The sequence below is a fragment of the Sarcophilus harrisii genome, chromosome 6 (genome assembly GCF_902635505.1).
Source record: "Sarcophilus harrisii chromosome 6, mSarHar1.11, whole genome shotgun sequence".
NCBI lineage: Eukaryota > Metazoa > Chordata > Mammalia > Dasyuromorphia > Dasyuridae > Sarcophilus > Sarcophilus harrisii.
Genome location: NC_045431.1, coordinates 136,205,651 through 136,223,443, shown reverse-complemented (window position 1 = coordinate 136,223,443; position 17,793 = coordinate 136,205,651). Strand labels below are relative to the sequence as shown.

The 17,793-nt window shown below is 32.5% G+C and overlaps 1 protein-coding gene across 3 annotated transcripts in view; it reads right to left on the bottom strand.

Moving 5' to 3' along the window:
* Nucleotides 1-866: 866 nt before the first annotated feature.
* The window catches only part of UBE2D3 (ubiquitin conjugating enzyme E2 D3), a 41,178-nt gene continuing 24,251 nt past the window's right edge, over nucleotides 867-17,793 (bottom strand). For all 3 annotated transcript variants that reach the window (XM_031943360.1, XM_031943362.1, XM_031943361.1), the window contains exons 5-8: nucleotides 8,462-8,539; nucleotides 7,641-7,746; nucleotides 3,772-3,865; nucleotides 867-1,742 (exon numbers count right to left, since the gene is read on the bottom strand). In XM_031943360.1, coding sequence (XP_031799220.1) covers nucleotides 1,697-1,742; nucleotides 3,772-3,865; nucleotides 7,641-7,746; nucleotides 8,462-8,539 — 324 coding nt within the window. In that variant the 3' untranslated portion in view covers nucleotides 867-1,696. The remainder of the gene's footprint in view (nucleotides 1,743-3,771; nucleotides 3,866-7,640; nucleotides 7,747-8,461; nucleotides 8,540-17,793) is intronic.

The following is a 17,793-nucleotide window of genomic DNA, read 5'->3' as shown; positions in this document are numbered from 1 at the left end:
TCTAGTTTTCCACGTCTTTGTTCAGACAAGGAATAAGATTGCACATAACTGTAAATAGTGCAAAAAGAGAGTGCTGGATAAGTCACAAATGCACTAAAAATTCAGAGTACAGGACCATAAAAAATAATAAGCAATGGACAACTAGGGAAAATAAGCAAAAACTTCAGAAATGAAGTGGATGGGAAAATAAATCACTAAATAATGCCCTTGCTGCTAAAGTTAAACTAATGGTATAGTTATTGAATGAGCCCCCCCCCCAAAACCTTTCCAGCATCAGTAACTTTTACTCATTCATTTTAACAGTCTCCTGAAGTATAACAGTTGACTTTATAATGCTTAACGTATATGGCTGAACAAATTCTTTTCAATGGTTATGAAAATTTCACATAAAGTCACTTTGACACAGCCTCTTGACAACTCCCACACCAAACAGTACTTTATTTTGTAAATTTGTCCCATTATTACTCCTATGTTAGGATGTTTAAGCTGTTTTCAAATGTACATGGTGAAGAAAGTCAGCAAGAAGAGGTGGCACCTAGAGACAGTTTGCCTCCACATAAACTCTTTTTCAAAACTTCTGGGTGCCAAGTCCATTCAAACTCTGGGCTACAGTAAAGTAAGTGCAGCAGTCCAGCTACACTGTTACCAGATTAGCTTATAACTTTTGCACACATCGGGCTGATCAATGTGTTAACCTGAAACAGACTGTGTACTTTAACTGAACATGGCAAAATAGTCACTCTATTGAACTTTTACATCATCATTTGATGTCAAACAATGAGGAAAATCCAAACAGTATATACAAAAAACAGCTTTGCATTTACAAAAGATTTTGTTTCCCATATTGATTAATCCAGGCAGCTAACTCATTGGTTTATGCAACTTTATTGAAGAAAAATAAATCAATTACTAGCAGAGCTATTAGTTGATCACTCATCCATTGACAACTTGCATCATTTATTCAGTGCTATATTAAACAGTGTATTGGAAGATAGATTAACTAATAGCTCCAAGCCTCCTAACAAAATTTAAATGAAAATTACAAAAAGTTCAAGACCCTATTTTGGAATACAAGGGGTGTTTGACTTCCAATTTCCATTCTCTGTAGAACAAGAACAGGTCATTCCTTTATTGACATGCATAAAATACATCACGTTTTCTGTTCTGCTGATGCTATAAATTCAGTACCAATTCTCCAACCACATCAGTTATGAGCATAAAGTATATCATGAAACCTCAAATCTCTAACAATGGAAGGCTTAAACCAGATGGATGCTGCTACAGTAAAGTTGCTTCCTTTGTTATGACAATTGAGCATCCATCTCCCTCCCCCTCAGAAGATATCTTCAGCATCTGTTAGAGCTGTGAGGAATGGGTTTAGTCTCATAACCAAGTTAGAGTGAAGACATTGGCCACATAATACACATGCTCCATTTTTTTTTTTTAAATTCTGAATCTTGGGCAATTGTTCTCTTGTAACTACTTTACAGTTTCTAAAAGCAGTTATTGTCCAAAGCTGGAAGAACTTAAGTCTTCTCAGGCGAGCATGTGCATGAATGGAGGGAGGTAAACAAAAAATAAAATTAAAAAAGATGAGGTCTGATAGGGGAGCAGCCGGATAAGAAAATCAAAAAAGGAACAGTAATTTAAAGTTTATTCCAGCTATAATGCAGGTTATTCTGACTTTAAGGTAGCATCACATGGCATACTTCTGAGTCCATTCTCGAGATATTCTGTTGTACCTGTAAATAATGGGAAAGATTTTGAGAAGTTCTAAACCAATAAAGCTTTAAAACTTACACAATTCTTTAAAACACTTAAGGACAGCTAATTAATCATGGAATCCATCTAGAGGATACCCTTTTCAAAGACAAAAGAGCTTTTGGTGCTCATGTTATTTCACCAAAATGGGGGCAAATAAAATTTTTATTTGGAAAGCTGCCAATTATCGTTTCAATTAGAATTAAAACACATTAAAATTAATTACAACTACTACATTCATTCCCACACATTTGAAAATAACTTGTATAGTAGAAAAGCTTAAACTTGTAACTAGATTTTTTAAAAAGCCCTTCTCATTATGTGTAAGCTTGGGGGAAAAATACTTTAAGTACTGCACACAATCAAGAAAAGGTGTTATTTAAATATTGTTAAGTATTTGTTTATACCAGAAGTGGAACCAGAAATCTCCTGCCTATAGTCCTTCGCTGTTGGGGAGACTGATGGATCACTTAAGCTGCAAGTTCTGAACTGCTAAAGCCAATCAAGTCAAAGGGGAAAAACTAGCTAAGGTTAAAAAAAAAAAAAAAAAAAAAAAAAAAAATGAACACTGATCATTATTGGGATTAAATCTAGGTATGAACTGTTTTTTCAGCCTGATAAAGGCTCTTATCAGCCTGATAAGAGACTGGGATACCATGTCCTCCCTTCCACATCATTTCACTCTTTGAAATAGCAAGTTACCTAGTCCCCATTATCATTAGAAAGACTATGCTTTTCTGGACAACCCACAAGCCTATGGCATAGGTAGAAAAGGACTAGAGAAGAAGAAATGGTGTAGAAATGAAATACCTAATGACAGAAGAAAATGCCATCAATCACTTTTTTAAATGTCAAAAGGACACCAATGTTACCACAAACTACCTTAAATTTAAAATATAGTGATCATTTTAAGAAGTATACATACTTGGGTATGGTGTATGAGATGTTTTTCTTTGAGACAAAAACAACTCATCCTGTGCTTTCATGTACATTCAATTCTTAAAATTTTTTCAACCTACTTTGTGGCTTTATTCTTTAAGGACTCCCTTCAAAAACCCTATACTTTAAAACAATATATATTGGGATATACAACAAAATGCCACAGATACACATGCATGCTTGTCAGTAGTAAAGTTATGGTTAACTGAACAGGCTTAACAGTATTTTTTCCTAAAATAAATTTGATAACTTCTGCACCTAAATAAAATTTGGTTAGGCCTTTGTATAGCCTACTACATTCCATTTCTACCAAAGCTGTTAGTTGAATCTGTCTTACTTACCAGTTCAAGAAACAGGCTCTTTATTACAAATCTCATATTATTACTACAATTACTCTGCCATGCATATGTATCAAGCAATAATCTACTCAATTATATTTTCACACTAATCAGATATCAAGCTGTTAAAATGTAGATTCCGTTCACTACTGGCATCCATTACCTTTTGTTAGTTATTCAGTGCTTTAAAGCATGCAGCACTCAAGTGCTGGCAATACTTATGATTAAATGCACTATAAAGTACAGGTCTCCTTACCCTACAACATAGCGTATTTCTCTGTCCACTCTCTGGCTAACCTATTGTACCTAATTAAACAAGTTAGGATTAATCGTCACAAATATAAAACTAATCATGTTGGTGATGAATTCTACATATTCAAAGTCACAAAGAGTAAATATTTATGAAAATTATGTAAACACTGATTAATGAAAGATGACTGCTTTTCTCATAGAAAAAAAAGATGAAAGGTAAAATCATGGCTTGATTTTTCACTACTTTTATCTAAAACCTATTAACAAAATTTAAAAAACCTTTTAAAAAGGTTTCAAAGGTTCATCTTCCCTTCATAATAATAATATAAGTTCACAACCATTTTAATATTGTATTTCTACATCTTAACTCTTGAGGTTTCCTAAAAACAATCATACACGGTATAAGTATAACAAGTCCAGTGAGTAAAACCAATTTTCCATTGTGCAAAGTGTTTTTCTCCTTAAATTACTTTTTACTTACTTGTCTCTGTCTGTTTTATAGATCCGTGCAATCTCTGGCACTAAGGGGTCATCTGGGTTTGGATCACATAGCAGTGAACAAATGGATAAAAGAACTGAAAGAGAACAGTTTGATTCAAAACATCAAATCGATCTGTATAAATATTTTAACAAATAACTTTTAAAATATTCACTAGGGCTTTCTTAATTTGATTCTTAAAAATATTTAAGAGTCTTACAATTTCAATCATAAGGTAGCAACAAGCTAAAGAAATAATATAAAGATAATCTTGGGAACCATGGTCATACTCTCTACAGAGCTCTTCATAATAAAAGCCTGACAGTGACTACCAAAGTAAATAAAAAGATGTAAATATAATGCTGACCCCATTTTAATCACTGTAATAATAATAATAAAAACCCCACATTTTGTAATACTAGTCCATTTCATTTATGATGCAAAATCCTAGTTTAATCCTTTCTTGTGGTGTAGGCTCCTCTGGCTTTTTTTAAGATTAAGCAAGCCAACAGGTGACATAAATTCTGGGCAAGTTCTAGGACGTTGGCAAGGATTCAAACAATCTCTTAGCAACAAAGACTAACAATTAAATAATGAAGTTTTCAGCTGTAAATACCCATAAAACAAAGAAATATAATTGTCTTTAATCCTTTCTGGGTTCTTTTGCTTTTGCAATAATGATAGCATTTGTGGGTAAAATTAAAGGGAAGGGGCATCTTGACACAAACATAGTTTTTGATACTTTAACACATCATGCTTAACAAGTAATTAATGCTACTGATAATATTACTGAAGGACTAAAATTTTGCATTCATGATACTCTTGCTAAAAATGAAACATCAACAAAAAAAGAAATTATAAGTAAATGGAAAAAAACTCAATTTCTCCTTGGAAAGACTTAGAAAAGAATTGGTTTGATCACTTCATTACAAAATCATTGCAAAACCCCCACAAACTGCAGCTTTCTTCACTATTTGATGAAGAGGGTGAAAATGAAAGCAAATTCCGAAAGATCAACATATACTTTAATGCTAGAATATAGGCTGTTCCAAAATTCTCAAGTGAGTATTTTAAACTTCTAAAATTTAAAACTGTACTAAGATTTTCAGTAGATAAGAGAGCTGGTTTTGGTTAGGAACACATGGATTTAAGAACAACTTGTAATAGGAGTTCATTTCACCTCAATCCAATGGAGGGGAACAGAGATCTTTTTCATTTCTGTATACCTAACAACCTCAATGACTTCAAATACAAATGGGAAGGCAAGAAATCAAAAGTCCAAACACTTTACACCTATAGAAAACATAAACCCTTCAAAAAGATTGGAAAGCACTAGAACTTATAGGCAATAAATAACACCACCAAAAAAACAAAACAAAAAAAAAAAAACCAAATGGTAACTGATGATAAAAATTTCTGAAGGAGCTATAAATCTAGTCAACAAATATTAAATACCTATGTGAGAGGCATTAGACACAAAATGAAAATCTTAATGTTAGCTTATATAGAAAACACAAATAAATTTCACTAATTGAAGAATAAAGGGATTATCAGCAGAGATGGAACCTTATCTTCTCATAGAAGATAGAAATTGAATGACATCTTGAAAAGGAAAAGGGCAAAAAAAGAAAAAGAGAGGGACACAAACCCTGTTTCTTTCTTACAATGGAGATCTGAGAGGAGCAGAACATTAGAAAAACCTCCCCATTACTTAAATTGGAGAAAATAGGATTTAACATCCATGGAAGTTTGGCTTAGAAATATATCAATGTCAAATGGGAACCAAGTAGGGCTAAGAAACAGATGAGGTCAAGAGGTTAGGTAACATTTGTCCTGGCAAGCAAAACAAACTTAATTGTGAAGAAGGGGACAGGACGGAAGGTAAGAAGAGGGGAAAGAAGGGAAATCTAAAAGAAGTATTCTTTAGATTGAATTATGGTATATTACCAGGAGAAAAACAAAATTACAAAGAAAATAACAAACTCAGAACTCTTGATAAAAGCAACCTCAACCATGTCTCCAGAAGATATAGGATAAATAAAATAAGCTATCTGCTTCCCAACAAAGTTGTGATAGACTCAAAGTACAAAAAGAGACAGACATTTTGGAATCTACCCCCACTGTGGGGTCATTTCATAACCAAGCTCCATTCTACCCCTTCTTTTGGTTCTTAATGGAAGTTAAGGAGAAACAAAAAAAACACTTGACTAGAAATTCACATCATAGACTTTTTTCAAGCAAAGCATAAAACTGATAGCAAATTAGTAGACTAAATATAAGTGATGGCATTCAATCAAGTCAACTCCAACCTGATTTAAACATCTATTGAAACTGAAAAATTGAAAAATTGGAACAAGAGGTTTGGCAATTGTTAATGCTGTAAAGTTACCCATGTATATATCCTGTAAATTAAAGGCTATTAAATAAAAAAAAAAAAAAAAAAAAAAAAAAAAAAAGAAACTGAAAAATGAGCACCATTACAAATCACTGTTATTCATAAAACTGCCTAGAAATCACAGAAGTCACAAACACTTGATCTCCTTGCCAAGTAGGGTATTATCCTCCAAGGAGGATAATACCAGTAAGGAATATAAATGTTTCATAAGATCATTAAGATAGAAAAGTGACAGAAAAACTTGTTCAAAATTACTTCAAAAACAGCAGAAAAGCAGAAGGGAAAAAACTTTACAGAAAGCTTGATCACAGATCTCATATCTCAAGTAAAGCCAGATAATGGGGCAGCTTAGGTGGCACAATGGAAAGACTGCCAGGCCAAGAGTCCAGAAGACTCACTTTCCTGAGTTCAAATCTAGCCTCAGACACTGATCAGCTGAGTGATCCCGGGGGAAGTCACTTAATCCTGTTTGCCTCAGTTTCCTCAATCTGTCAAATGAGCTAGAGAAGAAAATGTCAAACCACTCTGGGACACAACTAAAATGACTAAACAAGTCAGATAATACTAAGGAACTACTTAGAATGAAATGGAAAGAACAAAATGGAAAAGATTTGTGAAAATGTCCATTACAAACTACTACACATGAATTCGAAAATCACAGTCCCAAATACGGTTCATGAAACCAAATTCCAAGATACTCTTTCTTCTATTCCCATCTTCACAAAGGTCACCAAAAATAAGAAAATTATAGCAATCTAACCTGTAGAAAACTTTGATGAAAAAATATTTATATACTTATTGAAGGTATGAGGTGTTGCCAATGGGTTATATAAACTTTTTAATCTCTCACTGTGCCTAGCATAGAAATTTAGCCTCAGTTCAATAAACCAAATGTCTATGTGTAGAACTAAGGCTAAATTTGTGATGTAGTATGTAAACTGGCATATTATGTGTAACTAATTTCTTGGTATATAATTTAAAGAGTTTTGAAGCTTTAAGTTTTATAAATTCAATTATTTTACAGGCTCATAGGTATATGCTGTTGAAATACATTCTGTGTTTCAATGTTTCAAGTACCTGGTTCCAAGATGGTTAAATCAAATTGGCTAATGGAGAAAGAGAAAAACTAAATGTAAAAAAGTTATTTAAAAGGTATTTTTTTGTTACCAGCATATGTCAGTGTCAAGATCCCTTCACTCTGTATATGTTAAGTAACAAAAATTTGTCAATAGAGCATTTTGTTTAAAAGAGTATGTAGACAATACAGAATGTTTCCTTAGACAACAGATTATTTTAAAAAATCTACTTTTTGACCCAAAGGAAACTTTTAACAAAGGGCTTCTAAAGTAGCAACAAACTTTCATGGAAGCAATAAACAGATGAAAATGTGAACATGTAGTAAGCATAATTAACTTTTAACTGATACCTGAATAAAAAGTACTATCAACAACTATATAATCTTCATTTTTTCTTTTACCTTTAGAAATAGTTAAAGCAGGAGACCACTGTGATCTTAGAATATCGAGACAAATGCTGCCATTACTGTTAATGTTTGGATGATAAATTCTTGTTGTAAATGCAACCTAAAATAAAGAATAAAATATTTAAGGGCTTTTCCAAGAGAAAAAATAAGATTTTAAAATAAGCTTAAAAATAAGTATTTTTAAAATTGGCATCTAATTCAATCACGAAGACATAAAGGAACAAAACCAAGTTAATCCTATACCTTAATGACGATTCAAGAAAACAAAACATTTAGTGCTCACAAATCAGCAATAACTATAAAAAGATCAATTGCTATCTTCTGAAGACAGGTAGTTTCAATTGCAATATAAGAATTTTGAGTAGAGAGAAAATTTGGTATCAACGCTTTTTGGATCCTACTAAAAATTTGTGTCCAAAATTACCAAAATTATATAAAATACCAAAATACCATAAATATTAACTTCAAAAAGTAAAGTATTCGTATTTGAACTGCCCACATTCATTTGTGTATAGACCAAATTGTTCCAATAATACTATAAACATCCTTTCTATAAAGATCAAATCATTCTTAAGGACTACATAAATATTTCAGTTTTATTCAAGACTCAAACTTTTATGTAACAGTTTTTCTGACCAAATTAAAAAAAAAAAAAAGGCGAAAATCTTAGTATGAAGAGCTTATAAATACGAATTAAGATATTTGTTAATTATCATTAAAAGTTAAAAGAGGAGGTAAGAATTAAGACATGTGCAAATATAAATATTTCTTAAGTAAAATATCACCATATATCAATTATTTTGAGAAATACTTGCCTTAGGTGGTTTGAAGGGGTAGTCTGTAGGGAAATGAATTGTCAAAAAGAATACACCGCCTTGATATGGGCTGTCATTCTGTCAAAAAAAAAACTGTTTAATTTTAAGTCCATGGCATCACTTAAATATCGAGTTAAAACGCACAATTTTATTTTCAGCATTTTTGATCATGAAGCAAAATTACAAAACAGTACACTATTAAGTCAAAGTTAATTTTTGTGAAATGTCCAGCTAAATATCAATCTAAAATTATTCTATTACAAGAATTTGGAATACTCCATGCCCTAGAGCAGAGATATCACTTTCAAAGATTCCTACAGCTGCATAATGACTTAGAAAATCACAAATTAATATTATCTGTATTTTTTTTTTTATTAAACACTTTCCAATTATATTTTACTTTGATGCCTTCAAAACTGAGAGCAGTTGGGAGTTTGACATCTCTGCTCGACAGTATTAAAAGAGAAGAAAGACTAGTTAACAGTTTTCTTGTTAAACATACTGAAGCTATACACTAGAAGGAAGCTAAGACAAATTTGTAGTTAACTACCTACAAACCAGTTGCTAAGATTTAAGACTGAAATTACTTTAAAATGTCTAACGCTTCGTCAAAAAAACGTTTTCAGTCAATGAACAATAAATGGCAACCTCAAAAAGATGGATATATTTTAAAAATACCAACTTGATTATGAATTAAATGTTAACATCTAAAACATAGGTTTTATTGTTTTGCTTCTAAAGAACAAAATTATCTCTAATGTTGCCCCATTAGTTGTTCTAACATGCTCTGATTTTCCCTGTTCTTTACTATGAGAAACAAATTGCTTTCACTTTTAAAAAAAAACTTACACATACACCAATAGCCAAGGAAAAAAGTAGGGAGTAGATAAGAAAATACTGAGGAAAAAAATATGAAAAGTAAAATATTCTTTGCAAAATTGAATAGATAAATTAGGGGAAATCTATGAACTAATTATTAATGCATCAGGATCTGCCTTTAGCTATAATAACTAGAAAGTAAAATTCCAAAGCTATTAAATCTTTTTTGTCCCCAACACAAACTACAGAAATAAAAAGCATTTATCTCAAAGCATTTTCATTAAGAGTCTTAATCTGATCATTCAGGAAATATTTTTTTTCCTTTTTTGACAGAAAAAACTTATGTAACTGTTTAGTTGTAGAGTTCTTTTTAAACTTCAATTTGGTAGACATTTACCAAATCCAAAGCACTCTATTAAGACCTAGGGATACAAAAGTGAAATAACAATTCCTGACAGTCCTGACCTTACAAACTAATGAATAAACAACACAGATGAAACAAAACATAACCCCCCCAAAAAAAAACTTAAAATGAAATCCAACTTTTATCTAAAATTTCCATCTTCAACAGTGAAAAGGTACCAAATGTTTGTTCAAAGGGCAAAGTTCAAAGACAAAAAGAGATAGCTAACTGTGCTCAAAGAATTAGGACCACAAAAAATCCACAACAGGCAGAATCAAAGAAAAATATAACATGTATAAATATAAAATGCTATATTTAAACTCCTAGAGCAGCTAGGTGGTATAATGGATAGAGCACTGGATTTAGAATTAATGACTGGAGTTTAAATCTGGCCTCATACACATCACTGTTTGGCCTTGGGCAAGTCTTAAACTCTTACTTGCCTCACTTTTCATCCATAAAGCAGGAACAGGAGAGCAAAAAAGGCAAAAACCACTCCAATATCTTTGCCAAGAAAATCCAGCGGACAAGTCCCAAAGTCACACAGAGTAGGCCATGAATGAATAAACACCATCACTACCACCAACGAATATTAGGTTCCTAAAATTTAACACATACATTGCTTCCCCCCCCCCAAATCAGGCAACAGCTCAAACCCCACATCAACTGCCTTTAAGACATATTGGCACAATGGAAATAGAACTAACTGGAGCTCAAAGACTTGGAATCATGTCTTACCTCAGCCTAACAACTTCTTTTACAACCTGGGAGAAATTCACATCACCTTGATGGGCCCCATCTGTCAAATGAGGTTTGTAATAGATGGCTTCTAAGACTCCTTCCAGTTATACACCAATAATTCTGTAATCACTACCTACAAGTCACACATGTACCTCAAATTCTTTATTTACAAAAATAATTTTCTTTCTCTTAAAGCTTGCCTTTACTTTGTTAATTGCCATTTTTTTCCTAGTCACAAAAGTTCATAACCTAGGAATTATACTCAACTTCATCATTCTCACTCACCCAATGTCTTGTGGTCTGTTCTATTCCCACAACATACCTTCTAACTCTACCTTCTCTCTACGCATCACAACTACTTTAAGTTCAGGGTCTCTCTCATGAACTATTTCAATAGCTTTCAAATTGGTATAATTAAAGACTTACTATGTGTACTAGGTACTCTGCTAAGTCTTGGGGATACAAATAACAATGAAATAATTAATTCCTATTCCCAAATACTCTTTGGGAATAGTAATCATTTCACTGTTACTTGTATTACAAACATTGTTTTATTCGTATTACATTCTAATGGAAGAAACAAGCAATAAGCACATAGAGAACACAGACATTGGCCAGAGGGAAAACAGAAAAAGTTTCATGTAAAGGTCTGAGTCTAAACTGGACTTTTCATTAAAGATTTTTTTTCTATGGAACATAGCATTTCCTCCACTTGGGATAACCAAAGCAAAGATTTGGAACTTCTGCAGTAAGAGTAGAGGGGAGCCACTTTGGCAAGACTGCAAAAATGTGGGAGGTATATATACAAAAAAAATCCTTATATAAAAAACAATTTATAGAGAGAGGCTGGAAAGCTACCCTGGGGTGAAGATATGAAGGGTTTTAAAAGTTAATCTTAAGAGTTTATATTTGATCCTAGAGATCCAAGAGTCACTGAAGTTGATTTCACAGGAAAGTGACATCCTAGATTAGACAAGAAAACCAACAGTCTAGATGAAAGATGAGGGCCCAAACTAATGCTGCTAACTGTGAGAGCAAAGAGAAGAAATTGGATGGAAAACCTGTTGTAAAAGCAGAAAAAGTTAAGATTTGGAAATTGAATACATATAGTGAACAACAAAAATTAATGATCTACTGCAGGGGTACTCAAACTTTTTAAACAGGGGGCCAGTTCACTGTCTCTCAGACTGTTGGAGGGCTGGACTACAGTAAAAACAAAAACTTTTTTGTGGGCCTTTAAATAAAGAAACTTCATAACCCTGGGTGAGGGAGACAATCGTCCTCAGCTGCCACATCTGGCCCGCAGGCGTAGTTTGAGGACCCCTGATCTACAACAGAAGCCAAAATAATATCTCTAAAAATAAAGATCCTACATGTATAATTCCACTGCAAGAAATTTCTCCCTATTTAAGATTAAATGCCAACTTCACCACTTGGTATTTCAAGACCTTCAAAATCTATATTCAGTGTATTTTCTACTTATTGTATGTTGAGTATTTGTACACCCCTCCCTCCCATTCTATTCCCTCTACCTTGAAGCCAAATCAACCTATAGGAGCACCTTCCACTTCCAGGCCTTTGCACAAGCTGTCTCCGATGCTTGGAATACATTTTCCTCCTCTCCTCTATTCCCTGGAACCCCTGTCTCCTTTGAAGGCTCAGATTAAATGCCAAGTATTTGAATGGGGGGCTTTTCGTGATATGTACAACTATTAGTGCTACTATCCTTATCCCACAAATCAAAACTGCATTTTGTATAGTAGCTATTTATTTATTTAAATAGATATATACGTTCCTGTAGGAGAATATAAATTCCTTGAATGCAGGGACTGCCTTATTTTTTCATAATCTAGATGCCAAAAATTACTTGCCAAACACACACACACACACACACACACACACACACACACACACACACCCCCACCCTTTAAGTTTTGGTCAACCATAAATACAATGAGAATAGTCCAAAAAAAAGCTCATTTTAGGCTTCAGTAAGAAAAGAATAATATTCAATCCAATGAAAGTTATGTAGCCCCAGGATTCTCTCCTACAGAACATTTGGAGAAAAGGACATTCAAAACATAGAAACCAAGTCATTCCATATTAGAATTACTTTAATAGGGAATATTTAGCTTAGAAAAGATAATTGCTTGAAGGAAAATAAAACTGCCTGTATACTCAAACATCTGTCACAAATGAGGATTAGAATTGTTCTGATCCATCAATGGACAGAAGTTACAAGTTTTGCTAAGACAGGTTTGATGAAAAACTTCCTAGTAATACTACGCTCACTTCAAAAACTTTGGTAAGTCCAAACTTCCTGAAAAAGTGCTATGATTCCAGAGAGAATTGATTTTTTTAAAAAGCTAATAAAATATTTTGCATTTACATGCACACTTGATATTAACAGTTGCCTTCTCAATAAATGGGGAAGAGTTGAAAGGGAGAAAAAAACTTGGAATTCAAAAAAAATTTTTTAAAAGAATGTTAAAACCCATGAATCAAAGAGTAAAAATTTTTTGGAAAACAAAAGGTCAGGATATAGTCACGTTATAGAGCACTCTCTCAACTATTCAAAGATGGAACAGATGTCCCTAAAGAAAGGGGCTCTCCTTTGCTACAATAAAATCTTAAAAAGCTGGAATAATATTCAAGGTTGTTTCAACTGGCATTTTTCTAATTGATAATGATTTAAAACTTTTTTCATGACTATAAAAATTGTTTTGATTTCTTCATGGAAAACTTTATATTTTGACCATTTATCAATTGGAGAATGTTTCATATTCTTATAGATTTGACAAAGCTCTTTTTTGTATTTTTTATGAGAGCTTTCTGGTAACTGTCTATAAATCCTCCCCCCTCAATTTTCTGTTTTCCTTCTGATCTTGGCTAAATTTGCTGTATTTGTACAAAACCTTTTCGATTTATTACTGAAGTTTTCAATTTTACACCTAAATTTGCTTTATTATTATTTATAAACTGTTCACCTATTCCATAAGTTTGATAATATATTCCATGTTCTTTTAATATTTCTTTTTATTATCCAAGTCATTTATCCATTTTTGACTTTATCTGTATTGATATTGGACTATGCTTGCCAGTTATATAATAATGAGACACAATTTTATACCTACCAGACTGGCTAAAATGACTGAAGGGGAGAGCAACAAATGTTGGAGGGGATGCAGAAAATTGGACACTTATTGTTGGTATAAAAATGATCCAGCCATTTTGGAGAACAATCTGAAATTATGACCACAGTTATTAAACTACTTATATACCCTTTGGTCCAACAATACCATTCCTAGGTCTATTTCCAAATATGATTAATGAAAAAGGGAAAGCACCTGTATGTTTTAAGATATTCATAGCAGCTCTCCTTATTAGAGTAAAGAACTGAAAATCGCAGGAATGCTTATCAATTGGGTAAAGACCAAATAAATCATGGTACATGATTCTTTATGTTATAAAAAAATGATGAAGACAATGATCTTAAAAACACATGGGAAATACTTTTGTGAAATATAAAGCGAAATGAGCAGAACCAAGAGAACATCGTGTGTATGTGTATGTATGTGTATATATATATATATATATATACACATATATATATATTGCACTTAAAAACAATTTTGAGGAAAGATTTATAGGCTTCACTAGACTAACAAAAAAGATCCTCCATGCATATTTTAAAAAGAAAAAAGTTTAGAATCCTTTCTCTACAGAGCTAGCAGGGACTTTGGAGGCCATCTTGCCTAACATTACTTGACTCATGTTATTTCATAGATGGGAAAAACTTAGACCTATCAAGATGTGATTTGTTCCAAGTTTTAATAGTTGGGCACTCTACTCATAAAACTATAGATTTTCAGAGTGGAAGAGACCTTGAGTCATCTAGCATTTCTCTTTAGATAATGTCAAAAATAACAACTCATGTTTAGAATTTTAGGTTTGTAAAGTGTCCCTTCCCAACAGCCCCAAGAACTATATGGTGCAATGGTTATTGCCCCATTTTGAAGAGGAGGGAACAGGAACTCTTGAGAAATTAACTTTGCCAATGCTTTTAAATTAAAAAATGCTAATGTTTTTTAAGTATGAGGCAAGATTTGAACCCAGTCCCTTCTAGTTCTAATGCTCCACTAAGATCTCTTTTTCTAGTTGTCAGGAAGTTTAACCTGTACTTAAAAATTTCTTCCATTTGTTCAACATGTTGCCTCTGGAACTGAACAGATTAAATTTAATCCTTTTACCCTTGAATAATCCTTTAAAAAACAAAAACTTTCCCAGCTCACTGAACATCTTCTAAAATATCATCCCTGGCCCTCTTTTCACTCTACACTCTTTTTCCCTTGGTTAATAAGTTCTCCGTGCGTTCAATGATCATCACTTTGTAGATGCCTTTGATGAGATCCATGATGATTCCCAACTACCACCTGGAGAGTCAACAAATTCAATAACTACAAAACATATCACTCCTCCAAAATATCCATTTGACGGCACCACCATCTTTGGGGTATTAGTTCTTCATAATCTGGCTCCAATTTTCTCATTGTTTGTTATAATTACTCCTCTCTTCTCCCAGTCTACATTTCAACAATTCAATTTCCTACTTTTTAGACTTTGCCTTAGACTACCTTTCACATCTAGAATGCATCGTTATCTCCTATCTACCTCCTCTTAATATCTCCCTTCAAACTTTTAAATACCATCTTTCTTCATGAAGCTTTTCCTGATTCCACCCAGAAGTCTTCCCCAAACCTCATAAATGATTTAAATTTATCATATAGGTACTTTGTATGGACTTCTCTATAACACACTTTTGTTCCCTAGGTGTATCTCCTCCTCAAATAGGAAGTAAACAGCAAGCTACAATCTTTAAAAATAACAACTTTGCATTATTTAGCACCTACACATAGCTAGTAATATGTACTTGTTGAAGTGGTTAGACCACACAAGAATAATGGCCAAGTAAATACAGTTACCCTAATAAAAGCTGACTTTACTCCTAATACTATTTCATCAATTATCCACTTATACTACTACAAAAAATACTAGCCTAGTATTAATGTCACTATATATTTGATAAATATTTCAGTACAAAAGCAGACAGACATACATACAAGTCCACTCTTTTGAGTATATAGAATTCATCTTGGGTTATCTATTTCAACCACCCATAATGCTTCAAGGCAATGTCTCCATTTCTTGAAATCAGAGAATACAAGCTGCATTTTGTTACACACACAAAATTATTATGTCTCTTAGGGAGCTGACTTCAAGTTGTTATCTAAACTTTTGGATGCTGTAAAGATCAACCAAAAGTTTGTATTTTACAGAGTAAAATTTCTATGACTGACTTGTAAGATGTGTTTTTTACAGAATTCCAATTTTTTGAAAGCTAATATAAAACATAAGAATTATTTGAACCATCTCTTTACCACATTAATGAATATATTTATTGAGCACATTTTAAATTAATTTTACTTTTAATTTTAGCTTTTCACAAAATTCTTCTCTTATATGAAAAAAACTGTCAGGAAGCTATTATATAGAGGGTACATGTTTATATATTTTTAATAATAGAATATTTAACATTTAGTATCCCCAAAATATTTTTTAAAATTACATTTAATTGTGCATATTCTTTGATCTGATCCAGCAGTGTCACTACTGGGTCTCTATCCAAAAGAGACCATAAAAGAGGGAAAAGGACCCCCATGTGCAAAAATGTTGTAACAGCTCATTGTGTAGTGGCAAAGAACTGGAAATTCATCTGTGAGGGAATGGATAGGTAAGTTACAATATATGAATCTAATGGAATATTATTATTCTATAAAAATTATAATAAGCAGGACGATTTCAGAAAAGCCTGAAAAGACTTACATGAATTGATGCTGAGTGGAAGTGAGCAGAACCAGAACATTGTACACAGTAACAACAAAACTATGTGACAATCAACAGTGATGAACCCAAGTCCATCTTCTTCTCAACAATGCAGTGTGATTCAAGGCAATTCCATTAGACTTGGGAAGTAAAATACTATCTACATCCAGAGAGAAAACTATGGAGACTGAATGTGGATCAATACAGTATTTTCACCCTTTTGGGGGGACTTTCCCCGCCTTTCTCATGTTTTTTTTTTTTTTCCCTTTTAGTCTGATTTTTCTTATCCAACATGACAAATATGAAAATAACATATCAGATTGCTTGTTGTCTTGGGGAGGTGAGAGATAAGGGAAGTAGGCAGAACATTTTACAAAGTGAATATTGAAAGCTTATATTTTCATGTCTTAGGAAAGTAAAATACTATTGAAAATTACATTCAAGTTTTACATAATACTCCAAAATCCCACTATTCTATTTAAGAGGGGGCTGGGGGAAGGGAGCTGAAGGTAACAAATTTAGGCTTACATTTACATTTCTAAAAACTGTTTGGAATAATCAAATATGTACCCAACATAAAAAGCTAAATAAATTTTTTTCTGTCACCCCAGAATGTCAACACTATACAAGAATCTTTTCAGTATAAGGGGAATAGAAATAACTTTTGACTAAGATGACATGTAGCTCAAATCCTCCAAATAAAGATTCTGACTTGTATCTTACAGATATTCAGTATGTTTCACTTGGAAAGGACTACAACTAGCTCCTGATACTTCTGACTGGAAATCTATTTATTTAAAATAGCTATCATTAATATAGTAAAGAATAGCATCAGTGGAAGTGACATTCAAAATCCAGAATTACTGTAACACTAGTTCTTTAATATAGAAAAATCACTATTCAAATATAAAGACACTATAAAATCCTGAAATACCTTGATTCAAAAGATTGCTATCCACAACATATTTTAGTATAATGTATACTGATACTCCTTTATTTTAGTTGGATTAAAAAATTTTTTTTACATTTCTGTAACACTATAAACGGAATTATGTAGTTAAATGTCCACCACTACACTTAAATTTAATTATCATAAATTTTAATTAGCATTAACACCTTTGAATGATGGCTGACTCATTGCTAAGTCAGAATTATTTAAAATAATTTGTCATAGAAATACCAGGAAAGCCTATGAGAATGCTTTGTACCTATAAAGGTCATCTCTATTGAGGTCAAAGAAGTTTTGACATTTCATACAGGTGCCACACCTTAACAAGAAGATGGGTCACAAATATGGAATTTAAAACTTGTGAATTAAGTCTTTTAAATTACCTGATATTTCCTTCAGAGGCAATATTGCTATTGTTTAAAAACAAACTTTTATGACTACTACCCTCATTAAGCAAAGAGGTAATTTAAAATTCTAACCAGATTAATATTGAATTTTCAATTAAAATCATCATTTAAAAAGTTTCACAATACTCAC